At 43.3% G+C, this 17,439-nt stretch overlaps 2 protein-coding genes across 4 annotated transcripts in view; one reads left to right on the forward strand and one right to left on the reverse strand.

Annotated features, from left to right (window-relative positions):
- Positions 1–17,439, reverse strand: part of QSER1 (glutamine and serine rich 1) — a 53,144-nt gene that overhangs the window by 28,606 nt on the left and 7,099 nt on the right. The gene's annotated exons all lie outside the window — the stretch shown is intronic.
- LOC148133319 (uncharacterized) lies at positions 2,512–3,837 on the forward strand. The gene has a single exon (XM_087949414.1). It carries the CDS (start codon positions 2,512–2,514, stop codon positions 3,835–3,837), a length of 1,326 nt encoding a protein of 441 aa, XP_087805540.1.

The raw sequence follows: 17,439 nt of genomic DNA on the forward strand, positions 1-17,439 counted from the left end.
CCCTATCTTTATAATACTTAATATAAAACACATAACTTTCATTGGGATTCTGTCTGGTACATTCTAAAATTATACTATATTATCAAAACCAATACAAATCTATTCATTAATATTGATATTCATTTATATCTTAAACATTTAACACATTACTTTTCAGTTAAATCACATACTTTTATGGGAGCACCTATTTTCCATGGTTATTCCCCCCCCACACATCACATATTATAGCTCATTATTTCATTACAATGTTCCTCCTTCTTCTACTTCAAATCTCTCATTTCACAAAAAGTTTCACTAGGATAACATAGTCTAATCATTAATATTAACAATCATTTATATCTTAAACATTTTACTCATTTCAATTAAATATCATGCCTTTGTGGGAACACTTATGCTTTCCAAAATTATTCCCCCCCCCCCCCACATCACATATCTTAAATCATATTTCATTACAGTACTCCCTTTTTCTTAACAAAAATTTCACTAGGTTATACTAAATATTTTATCACATTTTAAATTACATATTATTTCCAATTTTCTATGGCTATTTCTAAATACAAATATAAAAATGCAATCTTATGTACCTTTCTAGAATCCCTTTTTCAGTAAAATTTATCCATTATCTCTAAAAAACTTTTGCTTCTTCACATCTTGCTCCCCACCATTAAGGCTTCTCATCCCTTCCTTTCTCCCTTGCTTCTTCTTCTCCTTACCCTCTTTACCCCCTTGTCTCTCCACCTCCCTTTTATTCTGCTTTTCCCCTTTCTGTTGTTTCCTAACATAATGTCCCCTTTTCACCTTATTCTTCTCTTTTTGGGTTGTTTTTCCAGATCTTAAAGTCTTCTTTTCCTTTTTCTCTTTCTTTTTCCCTTCTCCGACCAAAGTTATTTGTTCATCAAAGATGGCTTCTTCTTTGTCCCCACCATCCTGTTGCTCATTCAGCTTTACATAAGTATAAACCGCCATTTCTAAATATTGAAAAAGAGTGCCAAGGACATCTTTCCCTTCTTGCTTTTCTTTTTCATATTTTTGATATACAAGTTTCAGTCCATCCACAAGTGATGCCATTGTGTAGAGATAAAGTTTTTCCAAACAACCACCCAAGTGCTTTTAATCAGAAATAATTCTCAAAAGTTCCAAAATCACCAAACAATCCAAACAAACGGTTTCTTTTAAATACCTTCTCCTTCTTCACTTTCTCTTTCTGGGGTTAAAGTTTAATCACAAAGTTCCCTTTAAAATATATCTTTTAGAAGCCTTATTGATGTTTAGTAACTCTTTAAAGTTCTAGGCAATCTTCTCCTTATTTTCAAATTTTGCTCCAATTTTTTTTTCCTCTCCCTTCCCACTCACAGCCAAAAAATTTTTTCCCATCCGCTGTCACGTTAGGAAGGAGAGTGAAACGAAAAAAAAAAAAAACTTTCCCTTTTAGGAATTCGCAGCTTGTAACTCTCACTAGAAACAATGTATACTTAGCAGCCTTCAAGATTCCAGGTCACTTTCTCTTGCCTTGTCCCGGTTGGAAGCAGCTTTCATATTTCTTCCAGCTTTCTCCCTCCTGCACCTGCTTGTCCGGCTGCAGATTTCTTCGTGGCGGCCATTGCTGACCGCCGTTCCTCCGCCTTGGGAGAAGGGGGTTTTGCCGGCTGGGGAGGGGGTCTGCGACACCCCCAAGCCCCTGTCCGGAAGCTACAGGGAGAGTTCTAACGAGCCTCCAACACAGCCGAAGGTCAGAAAGCACTGCCGGCGCTATCGCTCTTCTTCCCACTTCACAGCTGACTCCGGGGATCGAATTTCACCGCTTTGCAGCTTTTCAGGCTAGAGCAAAGCAGCTCAGGGCCAGCAGGACCTATTGAGCTGTGAGAGCATTGAGGCTGTTCCTGGGCTGCCGCACGTGGCAGGCAGCCATTTGGGAGAAGGTTTTGTTTTCATTTTCTCCTTGGTGAATACTGATCCGGTCTCACAGCCTTAGAGCTCATTTGGCCCTCGCTACAGGCTGCACTTAAAGTGGGGAAGCTCTCAGCGCCTCCTGTGTCTGTCCTGTTAGCGTAATGGTGAAGGAAGCCTCACATGCAGCCTCCATGGGGCCAGAAGAACTTTGTGATCCTCCAGCCCCTTTTAAGACAAGGAAAGACAAAGGCATTCTACAAACAGAGAAGTGGCTGCTAAAATCAAAGTCAAAGCCCTAGCTCCAAAAAAGAGTTCCAAATCAGAGCTTAGGGCTGAGAAGACATGCTGCTTTGGAAAAGCAGTTTGAAAAGACATTTGCGCAGATGTGAGATCAGATTCATCAGTCCTCCCAGCACGGGGAGCTGCAGGTTTGCCCTGATATGTCTGGGGGGAGTGGCCTCTACCTCTGCTAGTCACCTTTTAGATTGGTCCCCTGAGTGGGTGGAGGGGGAGCATATACCCTAAGACTTGAGTAAGAAGAGTCCTTCTTCCAGACAGGCATCCTGGGGCCCAGGACCTTCCCTTCCATTGGGTCACTGGGTACAAGCAGGTCACAGGCCTATGCCAACAGCTACTTATACTCCTATGACTGCTGGTATGAGTCCCTCGGAACCCCCTTCAGGCCATTGCCATGAGGACATCAAGGATATGGTGGCTGTCGCCATCAGACAGGGTATAACTGAGGGGTTTCAGCAATTCCTTCGCCCTCAAGGAGGTCAGTCCTTGTTGTCTTCCTTGCCCCAAGGAGTGGCTCCTTCTTTCAGAGTTTTCCCTAGCCATCAGCCAGCTCATTCTGATTGGGGGGAGGAGGAGGAGGAAGATTATAACCCTTCTGATCAAAGTCACTACTCTCACTCTGAGGAGGAAGAGGGTGAGATTGTTATGTCTGAGGAGGAAGAATTTAAAGCTGATCAGCCTTCCTCTACTGGAGTTTTCAAACCTTCCCTTTTCAAACCTCTCTTACACAAAGCCTTGGTAATGGCACAATTGACAGCTGAGGAAGTGGCTCCTGAGCCTCAGACGGCCCCTCCAGGCCACAGTGATTCTCTGTTCACAAAACCAGTGATTCACACTGAGATTCTCCCTTCTCCCACCATATTCCTGGATCTGGTTAGGGAACAGGGTATCTCCCCAGGGGCGGGACCACGGCCTTCATCGCATGATAGGTGGTTTTACAATGTGGGACCAGCTTTGGCCAATGCCCTCATTGTCCCTACGGTAGATGCCCCGGTGGTGGCCTCTTTCTCCTCATCAGGCACACCCACTGAGCCTGAGCATGTGCTTAAGGCAGAGGATAGGAGGTCTGAACAAACCCTCAGACGCACTCACCAGGCTGCAGCATGGGCTACCAGGGCATCTACAGCTGTCTCGTTTTTCACGAGGTCCTCACTGCGATGGCTCCATCAGCTTCGAGAAAGACTCCCGGCCACTGATTCCAGGGCTCACCAGGATCTTAACAAAATAATTGTGGCTGCGGAATTTACGGCTGATGTGACCTTGGACTCAGCCAAATTTGCCTCCAGGGCAATGGCTTCCTCTGTGGTGACCAGGCGACTCCTTTGGCTTCGGAACTGGCAGTCGGATGTGAGGCGCAAATGGAAGTTGGCATCAGTCCCCTGCTCAGGGGATAAGCTGTTCGGGGAGGCTCTGGAGCCTTACTTGGTCGAAACCAAGGACAAGAGAAAAGTTCTCTCTACAGCAGAGAAGAGGTCGGAATATCGACCAGCCATGTTCAGATCTGAATCCGCATCGCGATTCTCTAGAGGCCAGAGATTGTTCCCTCAACGCCAAGACCAACGTCCTGAGGCTTCAGGCAGGCAACAACAGGCCTCGGGTAAATGGCCCTTTCGAGGGGGAGGAGGTCGTTTGTTCCGTCACTCAAAGTAAAGAGGTGGCTGACCCCCCCCCATCGGAAGCAGTTTGGCCTTTTTCACCTCTCGATGGGAGGAGTCAACTTCAGACACCTGGGTACTGGAAACGGTATGGTTTGGCCTGCGGCTTGAGTTTATATCTCCATCCCCACGATTTTTTGTTCGATGCCCTACGTCGAGGGACAGATCTCAATGGGACCTCATGGAGTCAGCCATTCAACATCTGGTCGAAATTAGGGCCATTGAGATGGTTCCGATGGAACGAGGACTGGGTTTCTACTCTCGACTCTTCATCATCCGGAAGCCTTTGGGGGGATGGAGGGCCATCCTTGACCTTAAATGGCTAAACAGGCTTATTCTGCTTTAAAATGCAAACTCTGCATTCCATTTTAGAGAGTGTACGATCTCACAGAGGCTTACCTCCATATACCTATTTGGCCTCATCACCACCAGTTTCCCTGTTTCTGTTACCAGAATGTCCACTTCCAGTACTGGGCCCTTCCATTTGGTCTTTCATCGGAGCCCAGGATCTTCACAAAAGTGCTGGCAGTTCTGGCATCGTCGCTGAGGGCTATTCCGGTGAGGGTCCAGTGCTATCTGGACGATATCCTGATTCAGTCGCAGTCCATCGGTTCGGCCCATCAAGATCTTCGCACCATGGTACAGTGCCTGCGAGACCACGGCTTCTCGATCAACCTCAAGAAAAGCCACCTCTCCCCTACGACCAGGCTGCAGCATCTCAGGGCGATCATCAATACTCTCCGCTGCCAAGTTTTCCTCTCCCCAGAATGCAGGGAGAGCCTCAACGCCTTTACTATCCAGATCAGAGGACAATGCACCATTCCACTGTCTCTCCTGTCTCAGCTCCTGGGGAAGATGATCTCCTGCATTGGCATTGGCCCATGGGCCCGCCTTCATGCACGAGCGCTTCAGTGGTTCCTGCTGCCATTCCAAAGGGCAGGCACCAGCCATTCATCAATCAGAGTGCAGGTTCCACCTCAGGTTCTTCGTTCCTTCAGGTGGTGGCAGTCCCAGGCAGTAGGGTGGGGCCTTCCCTTCAGGGAAGCAAACAGGGCCCTGCTCACCACAGATGCCAGCCTCCAGGGCTGGGGAGCCCATCTAGAGGGCAAGATAGCTCAAGGCAGCTGGTCCCAGGGAGACAAGACTTGCCCCATCAATTGGCTCGAACTCAGGGCCATTTTCTTGGCCCTGAAGCATTTCCAACACAGAGTGACGGGTTGCCACATCCTAGTCATGACAGACAATGTGGCCGCAAAGGCTCATGTCAACAGACAGGGGGGCACCAGGTCCAGGGCTCTCACGAGGGAGGCAGAACGCTTGGAGAGATGGGCAGAGAAGCATCTGCTTTTCCTCAAGGCAGATCACATTTCGGGGGTTGACAATGTCCAGGCCGACTGGCTGAGTCGGTCCCGGGTCGTCCATTCGGAATGGAGCCTCCACCCTTCACTGTTTCTGACATTGTCCCACAGGTTTGGCTCCCTGGCAGTGGACCTATTCGCCACTCCCCTCAACGCTCAGGTAAGCAGATTCTTCACCAGGTTTCCGACCTAGGGAGCGGAGGGGACCAATGCGCTTCGGAGTCGTTAGCCTCCAGGTCTCCTTTATGCCTTTCCCCCTCTTCCAGTCATTCTGGCTGTAATCCAGAAGTTGTTGGAGGAACAGGCGGAGCTGATTCTCCTGCCCCCCCCATTGGCTCAGGAGACCCTGGTTTGCAGATCTGGTGAATCTGTCTGTGGTCGGCCATGGAGGATCCCGGACAACAGGATCTCCCTGCATCAGGGAGCCTTGATCCACCTGGATCCTCAGTGGTCCCGGCTAACCGCTTGGCGCTTGAGCGGCAGACCTTGAAGGAGGCCAAATTTTCTGATAGGGTGATTGACACCATTCAGGCTTCCTGGAAGCCTTCCACCTCACGCATCTACGATGCTACCTGGAAGGTCTTCTGCTCATGGGCAGCCAAGTCTGCTGTTGTGCCTTTTTTGGCGTCCATTGTGGAGGTGTTAGGTTTCCTCCAGGATGGCCTTGATAAGGGTCGCACCCCCAGTACTCTTTGCCGCCAAGTGGAGGCTCTGTCCTCTGTTTTGGCCTGGGAGGGTTTTGATTCCTTATCTCATCATCCCTCTGTATGAAGGTTTCTAAGGGGGGCGACTAACCTGCATCCTCCTGTTCACAGATGTGGGATCTCCCTTCAGCTCTACAGGCACTTATGGGCCTCCCCTTGAACCCCTTAAGTCAGTTTCTCTTCAAATGATGACTTTTAAGGTGGCATTTTTGGTGGCCATCACTTCAGCCAGGAGGGTGTTGGAGTTGGCGGCTTTTTCTATTAAGCAAGATCTTTGTGTGTTCCACAAGAACAGATCCCACATTTGTTCCTAAGGTGAATTCCTGGTTTCACCGGGCGCAGGAGGTGGTGTTGCCTAATTTTTGCCTCAACCCACAACATGAGTTGGAGCATAGGTGGCACAGGCTGGATGTAAGGTGGGCCCTCAAGATTTATATCAAGAGAACAGAGGAATTCCGACGATCAGAGGCCATGTTTGTGTCCTTTCATCCCACCTCCTCGGGTACCAAGGTGGCTCCCTCGACGATTGGGAGGTGGATTTGATCTTGCATCACCAAGGCCTATCAAGCTTTGTCCCTGCCAGTGCCTACAAACATCACGGCCCACTCCACTAGAAGCGCGGCTACTTCGGCTGCCTGGTCAATGCAGGCTTCGCTGAAGGAGATTTGCAGGGCGGCTACCTGGGCATCGCCATCGCCGTTCATACATCATTATAGGTTGGATTCCTTTGCTTCGGCGGACGCCTCCTTCGGACGGAGGGTGCTTCAGCAGATGGTTCCACAGTCGGACTGACCTGCCCAGATGTTGACCCTCCCATGGACATGCGAGCTTTGGTTTGTCCCATTTCCTGGACACTCTTAGTAGCGTGTATGAGAATGGGCGTTGGTAGAATTACCTGAGAACGCCCTTTCTATATACGCTGCAAGAGTGTCCAGTCCCACCCTAGTTCGTCTGGGGGGGTTTGTTTGGTTCTAATTTGTTGGTTTATCTTCCAGAGACACGTTATGTCTGTCAAGAATCTTCGCCTAAAAGATGGCGAGCAGCTAAGGCTAATTGGTTTTATAGTGGCAGACCCAGCTCTATGACATCAGTAGGAGGAGTCATACCCATTTCCTGGACACTCTTGCAGTGTATATAGAAAGGGGGTTCTCAGGTAATTCTACCTACGCCCATTTCTTGGTAATACTTCAATTTTGAAAGACACTCAAGACTCTAGAAGCAAAATACAGAGCAAGCCCCAATCAGTCTTTAGATCTCTAAGCAGAAGAAAGACAGGGAGATGTTTTTGATCCTTGTAGGTTTTCCAAGTATCTCAGAAGCAGATTCAAACCAAAAAGCCCCTTTTGTGAGTTTAAAGGAAAAGACTATGTCAAGTGCCTCCAATGTTCAATGCGATTGTGAAATATTCCATGTTTTCTCCAAGGTTTGTCAAGATATACCAAACTTTGGATGGAAACCTGGACAAAACAGCATTTATCACAGGAGTAAAACTGTTAATTCTGCATATAATAAACCATTTATCTATGTGTGGTCTACATTCCTGTGAGTGTGTAAATTATTTCAGTGTATATTATGAAGGCAATTTCTCTTTTAGGGACATGATCTTCTACAATAAATCAATCACAAAAATTCTATACAAGCGCTCCATGCATATAAAAGAAATTCCCCTTAGGAAGCTGATATACATGAAATTACAGCAAAGTGATCACCCTTTTATCTTACCATGTATACAGTTTTGAAAGAATTATTTCAAAAGTCATAGTCATTAGATGGCTGTATGGTTTCCCAAATAGACAAAACACTAGTTTCAAATCCCAAAAGTGATGCTTAGTTCTCCAAACAATTAAAAAAGTAAAATTTAATGGTAAATATAAAAAATAATATTTCACATATTATTTAGGAACAATCCTAATTAAGAAAAAACTTAAAAGTAAATATCATTCAAATCTAAATCATCATTGTTATATAACTATAATTTCCATATTAAATGTTTTTTTTACAACTAATGCACCAGAAGCATGACTGTCATATGAAAGAAAAGGGGCTGTCATAACATAGGTATCATCCTTTGCATTTGACAATATTATTAAGCCCCATGGCACAGATGTATTCTCTTCAATTATGGCAAAATACCAATGCTCCAAATTTTGTTAAATACTGTCACTTAGTTGACATACTAGCATACATCTCTACTGCAGTAGTTTATATCAAAATTATATTAGATCAAAATTTTCTCTGACAATAATCTTCTACCGTGTTTCTCCAACAATACGGCCTCCACCAATAGGAAGACCCAGCATGTTTTCTAGGCATAAAATCAAATTAAGCCCCTCCCCCCAAATTTAGGCCTAGTTTAAAACATGCAAAATAGGGGGAAGGGTGGGGGGACTTGCCATTTGGAGTGCCGTTGGAGCTACCACCGCCATTTGGAGTGCCCTTGGAGCTGCTGCCGCCGTTTGGAGCTGCCTCTGCCGTTTGGAGCCGCCGCCGCCATTTGGAGCTGCCTCTGCCATTTGGAGCCGCCGCCGCCGTTTGGAGCTGCCTCTGCCGTTTGGAGCTGCTGCCGCCGTTTGGAGCCGCCGCCGCCGTTTGAAGCTGCCGCTTCCGCGTTTGGAGCACTACCGCTGTTTGGAGCACCACCGCCACTCCAAACACGGCGGCAGCTCCAAACACGGAAGCAGCAGCTCCAAACGTGACGGCGGCACTCCAAACGGCGCCGGCGGCTCCAAACGGCAGAGGCAGCTCCAAACACGGAAGCGGAGCCACCGCCGCCATTTGGAGCTGCCGCCGCTGTTTGGAGTACCATTGGAGCTGCCTCTGCCGTTTGGAGCTGCCTCTGCCGTTTGGAGCTGCCGCTTCCGCGTTTGGAGCACTACCGCTGTTTGGAGCACCACCGCCACTCCAAACACGGCGGCAGCTCCAACGCGGAGTGGCAGCTCCAACGCGGCGGCAGCTCCAAGGCGGCGGTGGCTCCGCTTCCGTGTTTGGAGCTGCCTCTGCCGTTTGGAGCTGCCGCCGTCACGTTTGGAGCTGCTGCTTCCGTGTTTGGAGCTGCCGCCGTGTTTGGAGTGGCGGTGGTGCTCCAAACAGCGATAGTGCTCCAAACGCTGAAGCGGCAGCTTTAAACGGCGGCGGTGGCTCCAAATGGCGGCAGCAGCTCCAAACGGCAGAGGCAGCTCCAATGGTACTCCAAACAGCGGCGGCAGCTCCAAATGGCGGCGGTGGCTCCGCTTCCGTGTTTGGAGCTGCCTCTGCCGTTTGGAGTGCCGCCGTCACGTTTGGAGCTGCTGCTTCCGTGTTTGGAGCTGCCGCCGTGTTTGGAGTGGCGGTGGTGCTCCAAACAGCAATAGTGCTCCAAACGCGGAAGCGGCAGCTTCAAACGGCGGCGGTGGCTCCAAACGGCGGCAGCAGCTCCAAACGGCAGAGGCAGCTCCAATGGTACTCCAAACAGCGGCGGCAGCTCCAAATGGCGGCGGTGGCTCCGCTTCCGTGTTTGGAGCTGCCTCTGCCGTTTGGAGCCGCCGCCGCCGTTTGAGTGCCGCCGTCACGTTTGGAGCTGCCGCTTCCGTGTTTGGAGTGGCGGTGGTGCTTCAAACAGCGGTAGTGCTCCAAACGCGGAAGCGGCAGCTTCAAACGGCGGCGGCGGCTCCAAACGGCAGAGGCAGCTCCAAACGGCAGAGGCAGCTCCAAACGGCGGCAGCAGCTCCAACGGCACTCCAAACGGCAGTGGAATGGGCAGAAGGGAAAGCAACAGAGGCAGGTGCCAAAGGTCTTGGGTCTGCAGCAAAGGTGTTTGGTGGGAGTAGGGAGCTCTCTGCGCTTCGCCATGATCGCCCCTTAGGAGCAGCTGGTGGCGAGGCTGCCCGCGGGGGGCTCTAGATGAGGATGAAAGGGGGGAAATTAAGTTACCCCCCGAAAAGACGGCCTAGCCGTTTTTTCGGGGCTCAAAAAAAAATAAGGCCCGGCCTTATTATGTGAGAAACACGGTATATACAGTATATATGATTAAGCCAGGAACTTTTAAGTTAGTCTATATTAGCTGGCACACAATCGTCACTCCCTATTTCATATTTTGTTTATGCAACTATATAAACTAAACAAAAAATTACTTCTTGAGGCATGCAAGTCTAAATTTACAGATCAGTGTGTCCATATAATTTAAGTTTTCATTTAATGTTAGCTTACATATATTATTTCAGCACACAGCTTTTTGTACTCAATACAAAAAGAAGGTAAATAAGGGAAAGGGAAAGGACAGATATAGGAGGTGGAAAGAGGGTTAAATCAGCAAAGACACACACACACACACACACACACATTTAAAATATGGTCTCAGAAAGGCTAACGCTTACAATCAGTTCAGTTTGATAATGAATGCGAAGAAAAACAAGCAAGATTTTGGATATGTTCAAAATAAAAGGAAGAGGAAAAAAATCACTATGCCAACTGTTTAGGTATGAAGAAAATGTAGTACTACCCTTATTTTAGCTCAGATTTTTCTGAAAAGATGACTAAATATTTCACCTAGCAGTTGTGAAATCAGAATAAAGCAGCAGGATACAAGTCCAAGACTGATAGAAATGTTTATTTACTTTGAATGAATTTAGAAGTTCATTTGAACTGCATTCCAGAAGTAATCAAATGTTTATATTTCATTTGTGAGAATCCCTGGGAGCAAATATCCCTATATGAGGAAAAAAGAGAAACAAGAGAAGTACAAACCTGTCACTCTGACACTGATATTTTGAAAGATGTAAAACTTTAAAATAATTCAAAATGGAGACAAATAAAACATTCTTCAGTGACAACATTAAAATTAAAATCAGAGAAACAGAATGGAGGCAACCTAGTTTAGGAGTGTTATTTGTGATCTTGGAATAATAGTTCATTTTATATATGCTAAACAGGGATCGCCAACATCCGATGACAGATACGGCACAAGAAGAAGAAACAGGGAACAAGATCTGGATACCAACACACTGTTCATATTCTTGATCTAATTTTATTATATTTGACTTGTTATGAATATACCTCTAATATATGTATGTGCATATATAGGCATATACATCTATATTAGATATTTTATCCCATCTTTATTATTTTTACAATATCTCAAGGTGGAAAACATATCTAATACTCCTTCCTCTTCCTATTCTTCTCACAACAACTCAGTGAAGTGTGTTGTGCAGAGAGAAAGAATGACTGGCCCAGTTACCTAGCTGGCTTTCATGCCTAGGGCAGGACTAGAATTTTATAATCTCCTAATTTCTAGCCCAGTGCCCTAACTACTAAACTGAATTTATTTATTTATTTATTTATTTATATATATATATATATATATATATATACACACACACACACATACATACATACATACATACATACATACATACACACACACACACACACACACTCCTGAACACTTTAATATTTTTCCATTCTTTTTCTGAACTATTAAATTAACATAGACAGTTAACTATAAAAGTATGTTGAGAATTTCTAATACTAAAAACCCACACCACAAATGTGTTTTGCTATGAATTAAACACTAAACAGGTTAGACAAATGTCCCCAAAATAAAAATGTGTATGTCCTTTTAATATTGCAGTGAAATGGGTATTTGGCAAAAGTTATACAGTAATAGTCTGAACAAGAATAAAGAAGATAACCCTAATTGCATCTAAATAAAACCAATATAATTTTGGAACATTTTTTCTGAATTAAGTCATATGCTTTCTATCTTCATTTCAATCAAAATAAAAGAAAAACATCAGCATCAGACATATTATAAGTAAAGGTTTACATAACTGAGTAATTTGCTAACTATGATGATTTATTATTTTGCAGAAATGAGGCCAGAGGGGAAAAACAGCCTCTAGATGCATCTATCTGAAGACTGAACTGACCATACAAAAATTCTGTGTTTTTAATGAGTTAATTTTTATTCACTTTTGCAATACATTCCTGAAGGACCAAATCATCGTCTCAAATGCACACAATAACTTTATCTCTATGTACCTCTACCAGCACAAGGAGGGAGTTGTATAGTAATCATAATTATTTTAGAAATACATAGTTTGGGAAAAATGATAAACAAAAACTTTACACTAAGGTGGGCAACTAGTATATCAATCCAATATCTTCTCTCACAACAAAACATATAAATGCTTAAAGAACAGAACAAAATATATCTATTACCATCTGATTGTATTAATCTTAGTATGTACTTAGTAAATTAGAACTACTGAAAGCTGATGGCTTTAACATACTGGGGGTGTTTTTAGCTTGAGACAAAATATAAGGCAGATTTCAAGGAACTTAAAAAAAACACATCTGAATCTCCATAACACAAAAACCAAAACACTGTGAATCAAAAATCAAAGAATAAATATAGAATTTAACAATAGTCACTGATGTTTCAATCTACCAAAGACATTACAGCACAAAGTCAATGCCTGATAAAAAAAATAGTAAAGGAAAACAATAGGTAAGAAACTGAATATGAAGAGTACTATAATAAGAACAAGTTAACTTGTGTCGAGAATAAAAAAACATTAAGACATCAGCAATTAGTAAAGTAAAATTTCAGAAAAAGGATTAAATGTCTCATTCAGAATTAGATGTTTCAAATGCATCATTTCTTAGTTTTGACAGAACCAAAGCAAATATAAAGAGGGTTGAATCTAGAATAGAATATGAACAATGCTTGATGATAAAAAATATTCACTGCTATTTTTCTGCAAACTATTTGTTATGATCAAGAGATTGTCTGGAATGCTACTGGCACAGGGGTCTTAGAAAGACAAAATTCAGTATGACTGCCATGCTGCTCATGCACCTCTCACTCTCAAAACCCACTTTTTAATGTAATCTGTAACTTGGGAACATCCTCTGTTTTTCACGGTATTGTTTTTCACAAGCAGTCTTCCCACAGGATGAACTAACTAGAGAGGGCTTTAATGTTTCTTAACAAAAATACGAATTTATATAAACCACACTAAGTACTAAGTTAGCCAAATCCTGTCACGGTTTAAGTCATGCAATAATACTTTCTAAATTCATCAGCTCTCACAGGGATGAACATTTTTTTTTTATGTACTGAGAATTTAAGGAAGCAACCCAAACATATTTTTGTGGAATGAAAAATACTAAACCAAATGTAATTTATTTAATTTTGGCTTCATTTGCTGTGAGAACCTTGCCATTATGGTTTCAACTTAATAGAATTATTTCCAAATAAATATATATAGGATTACATGTCAATAAAACTTTTTTTCATAATTATTAATTGGACCAATTAACCGGTGAAAATATATACAGGCTAAGAACCACAGTAGTTTCTTCATCAGCAATCATTATGAAAGACAGTAATTCTGGGGGGGCAGGAGATCAGGGAGTTCAAAATATACTTTATATTATGAGCTTGGGTAAGCTCCTCTTGGGTAAGAGGAAAAATTGCCTTTTTTTAAAAAAGTAGAATCAATCTACTGTGTTATATCCAAAGTAGCTTTTTAGCTGGCCAAATGTCAGGTTTTGCTTAGAAGGATGAGATATTATTTATGCTGTTCCTGATAAACTCTTATACACTATAAAACCGTAAGAAACTAGGAAGAACTATGCCAAAGACCACAACATTCCAGCAAACCCAATCATATCTTTGTCTTCATCCTTTGACATTAGGAATTTTGACTTGCAAAGTTCACATAGCACTGCTATCTATCTTTCATCTTATCCTATTCCATAGGGCAAAATTAAGATCTGTTTTATATATTGAGAGCTACTGTAGAAATCTTATATACTATACTCACTGATTAACGCATTTCTTGTATATTCTTTTTCATTATCATTGTTTTTGGTTGGATATATAAATGCTGAAAGTTCTAATTCTCCCTAAAATTCTATCAATCTTTATCTACTTATTTTCTCCCTATAGTTCATCCTTGTTAGAGGTAGTCCTCAATTTACAACCATTTGTTTAATTCAGTAGTTGCCAACCTTTTAGACCTCAGAGATCACCAAATTCATAATTTTAAATCCTGCAGACCACTAATATGAATCCAGCATGCCACTCGCTGAAGCGCCTGAACTCCCACTGACGGAATGGGATCCTTCAGGCACTTAGCTTGGCTGCCTGTTTCTGCAAACTTAAATAATCAGTCATTTGGACCTGTTTCCCATAGAAAGGAAAAAAACACTGGGATCTCTCATCTCTCTCTTCCCCCCCCCCCCTTCTCCCTTTGCCCCTTTCTCTTCCTCTTCCTCTCTTTCCCTCCTCCTCTCTTTCTTCCTTTTTTCCTTTCTCTCTCTCTCCCTTTCTTCCTTTCTCCTTCTTTCCCTCTCCCTTTCTCTCATTCCCCCTTTCTCTCTTTCCCTCCCCCTTTCTCCCTTTCTCTTTCCCTTCCTTTCTTCCTTTCTCCCCCCCTTTCTCCTTTTCTTTCTTTCCCTCCCTCCTCTTTCTTCCTCTTTTCCCCTTCTTTCCCTCCCTCTCTCCCTTTCTCTTCCCTCTCTTTCCTTCCTTCCTTCCTTCCTTCCTTCCTTCCTTCCCTCCCTCTCTCTCTCTCCTTCCCCCCCTTTCTCCCTTTTTCTCTTTCTCTCTGTCTTCCCCCCCTCTCTGTCCCTGGGGTGGGGGTGGGGAAAAGGAACCTCTGAACTGGTACTGGGTGGTGAGAATCTGATGTCCGGAGGCCGATGAGCCACGTGCTGAAGACCAAATGGCTGGCAGGGAGGTGCAGCAACAGGGTTGATACCGCCGGCGGATGGACTGATATGTGTGGGAGATCGCGGCATCAGAGCCCTTCCCAGGTGTTCCCTGGCCTGCGAGGGGTTGGGGGAAAGGAACTTCTGAACTGGTGTTACCTCCTGCCTTTGCGCATTGAGGAGATTGAGCGGCTGCCAGCAATGCCCTCAGGTGAAGATGTTGCAAGGGGGAGGCTCGACCCCTCCCCTCAGAAGCCATAAAGCACTCACCACCCCTCTGGCACCTGTCAAGCTTCCTCCTTCCCACTGGGCATGTGAGCACTTCTGGTGAGGAGAAAAAGCACAGTGGGAGGAGCCTTGGTGGTTGCCAGACAGGCAGAGAGCGCTTTGCGGCTCCTGAGGGGAGGAATCGAGCCTCCCCATTGCAACATCTTTACCTGAGGGCATCGCTGGCTTCCTGCAGCTCAGCCTTGATGCGTGGAGGCAGGAGGCAGCCACGACACGGGTTTGCTAGGGAGACTGTAGGATTGCTCCACCGCCCCGCCGGCCATCTGGTTTTTAGCACATGGCTCATTGGCCTCTGGACATCAGATTCCCACCACCCAGCACCAGTTCAGAGGTTCCTTTCCCCCACTCCCACCACCTTGCAGGCCAGGGAACACCCAGGAAGAGCTCCGATGTCGCAATCTCCTGCACTACCCTCCCGCACGCACACATCAGTCCACCCGCTGCTGGTATCATCCCCGTTGCAGATATGGGTGCACTGCAATCCACCAAAATGTTCTCACGGACCACCAGTGGGCCGTTGGCAACCACTGGTTTGGTTCAAACTTACAACAGCACTGAAAAAGTGACATGACTGCTTTTCACACTTAAGATTGTTGCAGCATCCCCACCATCACAAGATCAAAATTTTACAGTTGCCAACTGACATGTATTCATGACAGTTGCAGTATCCCATGTCATGTCATGTGATCCCTGCATGAAACACTTGCAGTTTCACATGTGATCACCTTTTGCGACCTTCTCGCAATGTCAATCGAGAACCCAGATTCATCATAATGATCGTGTTATTAAATTAACACATGCAATGATTCACTTAACAACTATGGCAAGAAAAGTTGCAAAATGGGACAAAATTCTTTTAACAACTATCTAACAACTTAGCTACAACATTATAAAAGATATTCTCAAATTTGGATTATTGCACTGTACTATTCAGAGAACTCTGCTTTTAGAGTATTTAGTGCAAAATACTGCAGCTATATTGCTGAAGGAAGTAATTTACTCTAAACAAATTACAGCATTCTGAATCAATTGCACCTATAGTTTTGGATAAATCACTGCATGATTCAAATCTTGGAAATCTGAAGGACCAATAGAAATTAGGAATAATTCTGCAATAAGACAATAATCATGTGTCAACCCAAATGATGGTATTCTTGACACGACTACCTGGATTATGGAATTTCCTCCCTCTCTAGCTTACTTAACCTCTGGACTCAACTAAAGGCCTATTTGCATTTTTGACTGAATGTATGCTTTTGTGTCACTACATTTCTGTCATAATTCCAATGGTCCCACTTATTTTGTCATTTTAACTTTTGTTAAAATTAATGTATTAATTTTATTGTATATAATTATATATTTAATACAATATTCATTTTTTTCCCTGGTGCCATTAGTGTAAAATAAACATAGGTCTAATTTTCTAATTTTGGTCAGTGAAAGAACAAGCAAAATGCAATATGGAAGTGATTAATAGGATACAAAATATATTCATTAAAAATCAAGGAACAGTTTGAAAAATTAAACTAACAATGAGGCTATTTATTATGTTGTCCAACATAAAAACTGTCTGGATTGCTATTCTGCTAATACAGGGCTTGTCTTAATGTTTTTTGAACTAACTCTGATGTTCTTGTTCACACACATTTTATGAAATCTTCAATTGTATTAACAAATCATAATGGATACATTTAACTATTCATAAAGTCAAAATTCATATAAATGTATATGGTTTATTGATTTACGTGATGTATAAATCCAGACACCTGTGGTTTGTTGAACTAACTTCAGCCAAGCAATTCGTTACTTATTTAAATATGCAAATTACTTAAACGTTTATACAAATTTAAGATAAAATTGAAGTGCAAATGTCTCATACAAAACATATATTAAATTAGGGCTCATGAGTAAAAGTTGTTCATTCTGATGCATAATATATATATTGTCGTATCATATAGATTTATATCCAGCACTTAGTCCTAATTCTTTATTGTATAAATGTAAATAATTTTTAGAAATTGAAATATAGGATTCCTCAACAAATACATAATCCATCCTCTAAAGTCTGGCACATCAACAAAAAAGTTCACTCTTAACTTTTATTTTAGACTTTACAAATCAACTCAAAGTATTAATTTTCATCAACCTCTTGTTATTATGGATGATTGCACATAAATAATGGAAACAAAGTGGTGTCATTAATTCCATATTAATGTCTACTCTTGAAAGGGCAGAGACAAAAATTAAACTAGAAATGTCCATCAGGTCAAACCCATTATTTAATCTCTGTCACAATTAGGTAAAAAATATCCTATAAAAGGCATAAAGAGACAAAAATATTTGTATGTCTAAGTAACCAGAATCATAAGCTACTGCCAATACCCACATTTTACATATCTTCCTTTCTCAAGTTTAAATTTTCAACAACTTCAGCCTCTTTAAATTCAGGACAACCCTATCCATGCGATAGATTTATAATTAGATATCACAATATAAAAATAACTTAAAGAAATAATAATTTTATAGAAATAATGTAAGTAAATGAAACTG

This window comes from Notechis scutatus, chromosome 1, assembly GCF_049901735.1.
Source record: "Notechis scutatus isolate UNSWTSFEM ecotype Mainland chromosome 1, rNotScu1.2, whole genome shotgun sequence".
Classification (NCBI taxonomy): Eukaryota; Metazoa; Chordata; class Lepidosauria; order Squamata; family Elapidae; genus Notechis; species Notechis scutatus.

Coding starts and splice junctions, on each gene's coding strand:
- LOC148133319 (XM_087949414.1), top strand. CDS start 2,512: ATGCCAACAGCTACTTATACTCCTATGACTGCTGGTATGAGTCCCTCG.